General features: G+C 48.6%; 1 protein-coding gene across 2 annotated transcripts; it reads right to left on the bottom strand.

The window, feature by feature from the left end:
* Window positions 1-790: 790 nt before the first annotated feature.
* Window positions 791-6,383, bottom strand: ptrh1 (peptidyl-tRNA hydrolase 1 homolog). Of its 2 annotated transcripts, none has more exons than XM_062959885.1 (5): window positions 6,199-6,383; window positions 3,731-3,950; window positions 3,073-3,172; window positions 1,847-1,892; window positions 791-1,153 (listed from the first exon to the last, which is right to left on the bottom strand). In XM_062959885.1, the coding sequence occupies exons 1-5, from the start codon at window positions 6,271-6,273 to the stop codon at window positions 926-928; spliced, it is 669 nt and encodes a 222-aa protein (XP_062815955.1). In that variant the 5' UTR covers window positions 6,274-6,383; the 3' UTR covers window positions 791-925. The 2 variants fall into 2 exon arrangements, with proteins under 2 accessions (XP_062815955.1, XP_062815956.1); XM_062959886.1 differs by lacking the exon at window positions 6,199-6,383 and adding an exon at window positions 6,049-6,171.
* Between the last annotated feature and the right edge of the window lie 356 nt (window positions 6,384-6,739).

The raw sequence follows: 6,739 nt of genomic DNA, 5'->3' as shown, positions 1-6,739 counted from the left end.
GCTTTGACAAAAATCTATCTCAAAACACACCGTTTTAAAAGCAACCCAAGAATGCATTTCTCTTTCCTTCTGAGGCCTCTCTCTTCCCTGCCAATCTTAAACTCCTCCGAGGCTGAGTTACTCCCTTCCATAACAACCAGTCCGCCCTAGATAATGATGGCACCCCTTCAAGGTCCTCCTTATCTTGCACCTGAACCGGGGCTGGAGACACTGAGGCTTGAGACAGCTCTTTTTGTGGCCAGGAAGTTCTTCCCAATGTTCAGGTATTATTTGAACCCATGGCTCTGAGAGAAGGGCCTTTCCCAGCCCCACCGGGAACTTCCAGCAGATCAAGCCAGGGCCCTGTTGATGCTTTGGGGCCCTAGACTTGCAGGATGGGCCCTTAAAAGGAGGCAGAATGAGATAACAACATTCAGACGTGGCTGAAGAAAGTGGCAATCACAGACCTGGACTTTCAGGTAAGCCCTAGAGCTGCCGGACAGTAACCCAGAGCTGCTTAGGATCTCAACTCCCCAAAGCCCCAAACGTCACAGAAAATTCACAGGGACGGCGGGGAAGGTAGTCTGATGCCTTTGGAGGGTTAAAAGTTCCTCCCCGTTGACTTTCCTTCTGTTTGTCTCCGTGCCAATTAAGTACTGCCATGCATTTTGGACATTGGTTGTCCCCGGATTAGAAACCTGATCCATCGAGCGGTATCACGGGATCCCGAACGGCCAATATTCCAGCAGCAAGGCTTGGGAATGCTACGCTTTTCCCCTCCCTTCCCAGACACTCCACGTTCCAGATCCTGTCCCAATCTACCCAATTGTATTATCCCTAGAAATCTCAGGCATGTTCACCACATGCAAACGGCCACCCGCTCCGTCCCTAAAAAACGACAAGCCAAGGCCCCAGAGGACTGCTTTCTTCTGGTCACAAGGGACAGTTACGTCTCCTCTGCCTTGAGCGGGGCCTTGGCTGCTTTCTTGGCGGAGGCCGAGTCCGCCTGGCTCTGGTGATTCTGCTGGATGTGGCCAAGGAGCGTCTCGGCCGCCTTCTCGTAGACGAGCGGCAGGAGGCTTTGCTCGGCGAGGGAGAACTGGCTCAGCACGTAATGGTCGACGGAGATTTCCCCCACCGGCCGGCCGATACCCACTCTCAGGCGGACCATGCGCTGGAAGGAAGGGGAGAGACAAAAGGCCGTGGGCGTTGTGCCTGCCATCACGATTCCCGGTATTGGTTTCTCCATGCGTTTACTCAAGGGCTAGGAATGGTTTGTTTGCAAGCATGTTCATAGTGGCTCAAGGACTGGATTGTGACGAGAGATTTAGGCTTGAGTCCCTGCTCAGCCATAGAAAGCCATCGGTTGGCCTTTGGCAAACCAGTCGTTCTGGAAGGCAATGGCTAACCCATTAACGGGAAAAGACAGGCAACCCAATAATTAAATGCCAGTAAAGTCCTTTCAAGTCATCTGACAAATTCGACACCTGGCCAGACTTCAAAGCCACGTTGAGAGCCTTGAATTGACTCCATTCTTAAGAATCACCCAATAAAAGACAGATCGGTTACATGTAGGACTTACCTACCTTTCCTCCTCCTTTCTTTCAAGGTCTGTTAGATTAGAGACTGAATAATCTGAACTAGTCAAAATAATGGGATCACCCGCATTAAATTCATATTATCTTGTGCTTGGAATGGTTAACGGTTATGTTTCGTTTTGGGGTTTGGAGAATGGGGTTAATGTTTTTTCTCGAAACCAGGCTGCAAAAGCTCTCGATCCGTGTCAAGCTGAGCCTTGAACAGACATGGCTGTGAATGTGCCACAATCCCACCCTTGGGCAGGAACCAGAAAAGAGTGGGGACTTACATCCGAGTGCAAGGAGCTGATGCAGGAACGGACTCCGTTGTGACCCCTTGAAAGAGAAAGAAACAAAACACACGTCAGTCTCCCAGGAAGAAAGGCAGGAAGGGAAGGGGAGGAAGGAATAATAATAATAATAATCCGTAAAGATAATAAAGATAAATAATAAAAACCCGTAAAGACTCTGACAGAAACCAGTACATGTGGTCCCAGTGGTGCCGTGCTAAAAGATCTCAGCTGGCATTTGGAAACAATAGACTGACAAAATTACGATCTGCTAACTGCAAAAGGCCACCCAACTGGGATCTGCATGCATCATCCAAAAATACATCACACAGTCTTAGACACTTGGGAAGTGTTCGACTTGTGATTTTGTGATACGAAATCCAGCATATCTATCTTGTTTGCTGTGTCATAATATAATAATAATAATAATAGTGCACGCATCATCCAAAAATACATCACACAGTCCTAGACACTTGGGAAGTGTTCGACTTGTGATTTTCTGATACGAAATCCAGCATATCTATCTTGTTTGCTGTGTCATAATATAATAATAATAATAATAATTTTATTTATACCCCACCTCCATCTCCCCCGAAGGGACTCGGAGCGACTCACAGATAATACCAGATAAAAACAATTTTTTTTTCATGTCAGGAACAACTGGAGTTGCTTCTGGAGTGAGAGAATTGGCCGTCTGCAAGGACGTTGCCCAGGGGACGCCCGGATGTTTTTGATGTTTTACCATCCTTGTGGGAGGCTTCTCTCATGTCCCCACATGAGATAAAAACAATAACAATATACAATACAGTAGAGTCTCTCTTATACAACATAAACGGGCCGGCAGAACATTCTGCCAGCCTGTTTATGTTGGATAAGTGAGACTCTACTGTATATATAACTTGTAAGCCGCCCTGAGTCCCCTTCGGGGTGCGAAGGACAGGATATAAATGTTGCTAATAATAATAATAATAATAATAAGAAGAAGAAGAAGAAGAAGAAGAAGAAGAAGGGTGGGGTATAAATCTAGTAAATAAATAAGTAAATAAATAAATAAGGAATGAAAGGAAATGGGGAAGGCAGGCTGGAAGGAAGAAGAAAGTAGGAAGGCAGGAAAAATAATCAGGAAGGAAGGAGGAAGGAAGGCAGATTGTGCGGCATAGACGGGAAGGGGAGGAGATGTCCAAGGCTTCTCCTTTGCACAAACTGATTCCGGAGACCCCTGTTACCTGGCGCTGCCTCCCGGCTTCAGGGCCACTTTCCCCAGGGCCTTGTCCAGGTCGTCGTGAACCAGGTAGACGTTCTCGATTGCCAGGTTGTAGAGTTCCACTTGGAAAGAAAAAGAAGACCCAGGAGGTTAGGAAGCATTGGCAAGGAAGGATGCCCTCTGCTAGTGTCAAAGAACGGGAGACGGAGAATATATATCATCTTATCTAAACTTCACCAATTGCTGATGGTCTTCCCCAACTTCTTTGGCATAAGTGATACCTGTGACCTCACTTGTTGATTTCAAGCTAACTTTTGGTCTTGGAACTTTCTGGAGAAAGGCACCAGCTCACAGGAAGGCCCCCTGTTACAGTACTACTTTGGTTCATGCAAAAAGTTTACATGGTCAATATAAAAGACTAGTATGATATATGCAGAGGCAAAGCCACATGTGCAAAAGTTTACCCTTTTTGGCTGATGGTCCCTTCACTCTGGGTGTTTTGGATTTCAACTCCCGCCTTGTGGAAGTTGAAGTCCAAAACTTCTGGAGGGCTGAAGTTGGCCAATGCCAGTTCTAGCCTTCTGATCTCCGCTCAATGCCTTTTGCATCACGTCCTGGTGTTGCTTGGCCTTGGCCCCTGATGTCACCTCCAGCCTGAGGACGCCGAGTGTCCGTCTTACCCGCAGCGGCGACGGAGAGTCCGTTGACGTTCATGAACCTGCGGGGCCTCATCAGCACCAGCTCCACGTCTCCCAGCCGGGCCAAGGCCAGGTCCGCGTGGCACTGCGGGTTGGTCTCCCACTGGTTGCCCACGCCCAGCCGGTGCGCCAGGTGCCCCAGCACCGCCATGCCCACGCTGTGGCGGGTGCCGCGCAGGCTGTAGTTCCCCAGGCCGGCCACCTGCGGGGGAGACACGCACGGGACCCCATCACATTCAGACATTGTCCACATGCTTGTCCACAGTCCAACCAAGGATTCTCCCAGGCAGGACGCAGCCAGGCTCTGAAGCTGCAAGGCCATTCAATGCTAATCAATGTTTAAATTTTATAATTTGCATATGTTCTTGCTCATTGATGTATTGTATATTGTTATTGTTTTTATCTGGTATTATTTGTAAACCTCCCTGAGTCCCCTTCGGGGGAGATGGAGGCAGGGTCTAAATAAACATTATTATTATTATTATTATTATTATTATTATTATTAATCAAGCTGCCCAACGGCAACATTCCCATTAGCATAAAACAGGCAAATCCACAGGTCAGCTAATACATCCCAACCAAGGATTCAACCCAGGCAGGAAGCAGCCAGGCTCTGAAGCTGCAAGGCCATTCAATGCTAATCAATGTTTAAATTTTATAATTTGCGTATGTTCTTGCTCATTGATGTATTGCATATTGTTATCTGTTTTTATCTGGTATCATCTGTGAGCCGTCCCGAGTCCCCTTCGGGGGAGATGGAGGCGGGGTATAAATAAAATTATTATTGTTGTTATTATTATTATTAATCAAGCTGCCCAACTGCAACATTCCCACTTGCCTCAAACAGACAAGTCCACAGGCCAGCTAAGACCTCCCAACCAAGGATTCAACCCAGGCAGGATGCAGCCAGGCTCTGAAGCTGCAAGGCCATTCAATGATAATGTTTAAATTTCATTATTTGCGCATGTTCTTGCTCATTGATGCATTGCATATTGTTATTGTTTTTATCTGGAGGCGGGGTCTAAATAAAATTATTATTATTATTCAAGCTGCCCAACTGCAACATTCCCACTTGCCTCAAACAGACAAGTCCATAGGTCAGCTAATACCTCCCAACCAAGGATTCAACCCAGGCAGGAAGCAGCCAGGCTCTGAAGCTGCAAGGCCATTCAATGCCAATCAAGGTACCCAACTGCAACATTCCCATTTGCCTCAAACAGACAAGTTCACAGGCCAGCTAAAACCTCCCAACCAAGGATTCAACCCAGGCAGGAAGCAGCCAGGCTCTGGAGCTGCAAGGCCATTCAATGCCAATCAAGGTACCCAACTGCAACATTCCCATTTGCCTCAAACAAACAAGTTCACAGGCCAGCTAAGAACTCCCAACCAAGGATTCAACCCAGGCAGGAAGCAGCCAGGCTCTGGAGCTGCAAGGCCATTCAATGCTAATCAAGGTACCCAACTGCAACATTCCCATTTGCCTCAAACAAACAAGTTCACAGGCCAGCTAAGAACTCCCAACCAAGGATTCAACCCAGGCAGGAAGCAGCCAGGCTCTGGAGCTGCAAGGCCATTCAATGCCAATCAAGGTACCCAACTGCAACATTCCCATTTGCCTCAAACAAACAAGTTCACAGGCCAGCTAAGAACTCCCAACCAAGGATTCAACCCAGGCAGGAAGCAGCCAGGCTCTGGAGCTGCAAGGCCATTCAATGCCAATCAAGGTACCCAACTGCAACATTCCCATTTGCCTCAAACAAACAAGTTCACAGGCCAGCTAAGAACTCCCAACCAAGGATTCAACCCAGGCAGGAAGCAGCCAGGCTCTGGAGCTGCAAGGCCATTCAATGCTAATCAAGGTACCCAACTGCAACATTCCCATTTGCCTCAAACAAACAAGTTCACAGGCCAGCTAAGAACTCCCAACCAAGGATTCAACCCAGGCAGGAAGCAGCCAGGCTCTGGAGCTGCAAGGCCATTCAATGCCAATCAAGGTACCCAACTGCAACATTCCCATTTGCCTCAAACAAACAAGTTCACAGGCCAGCTAAGAACTCCCAACCAAGGATTCAACCCAGGCAGGAAGCAGCCAGGCTCTGGAGCTGCAAGGCCATTCAATGCCAATCAAGGTACCCAACTGCAACATTCCCATTTGCCTCAAACAAACAAGTTCACAGGCCAGCTAAGAACTCCCAACCAAGGATTCAACCCAGGCAGGAAGCAGCCAGGCTCTGGAGCTGCAAGGCCATTCAATGCTAATCAAGCTGCCCAAATGCAAGAGTTCTGTCTGGAAAACTCACAGTATAATATATAATATGGTTGACGTTACTAAATACTTAGCAATAGGAATATATGCTTAAAATAGAAATAAATAGGATGTTCCTCTGAAATAAATCACAAGGCCTGATCCGGAAGCGCCCGCCCCTCTACCGGAAGGCCCGCCCCCTCACCAGCACGCGCTTCTCCCCGCCGCGGTGACTGGCAGTCCGCTTGAGGAACCGCCCGAAGGACCGCGCGGGCAGCATCTTCCCGCCGGACCGGCCTCACCCTCCCTCCCTCCCGGCGGGTTCCGCTTCCGGTCTCCGGCCACCGACTGACGGAGAAGCGGCCCAGCGAAGCCTTCCAGTCCCTCAGTGTGACGTCATCGGCGGCGGGGGCCAATCGCTGAAAAGCTGGCGATGTGGGCGTTGGGGCGCCATCTTTACTGTGGGCAGACTCTCCCTCCCTCTAGCGGCCGGTCTGCGAATAGCTGCCCTCATAAATTATTAGGCGCCTCTTATTAAAATGCACCTGCTCTCTGTCTCCCCCCGGTGGCCAATTTGAGAATAGCGCCTCTCATATATTCTATGGCGCTTATTAAAATGCATCTGCTCTTTGTCTCCCTCCGGTGGCCAATATGAGAATAGCGCCTCTCATATATTCTATGGCGCTTATTAAAATGCATCTGCTCTTTGTCTCCCTCCGGTGGCCAATTTGAGAATAGCGCCTCTC

The sequence above is a fragment of the Anolis carolinensis genome, unplaced genomic scaffold, assembly GCF_035594765.1.
Source record: "Anolis carolinensis isolate JA03-04 unplaced genomic scaffold, rAnoCar3.1.pri scaffold_7, whole genome shotgun sequence".
Lineage (NCBI taxonomy): Eukaryota > Metazoa > Chordata > Lepidosauria > Squamata > Dactyloidae > Anolis > Anolis carolinensis.
Note: the sequence above shows the minus strand (reverse complement) of the source record. Positions and strands in the feature narration are given on the sequence as shown.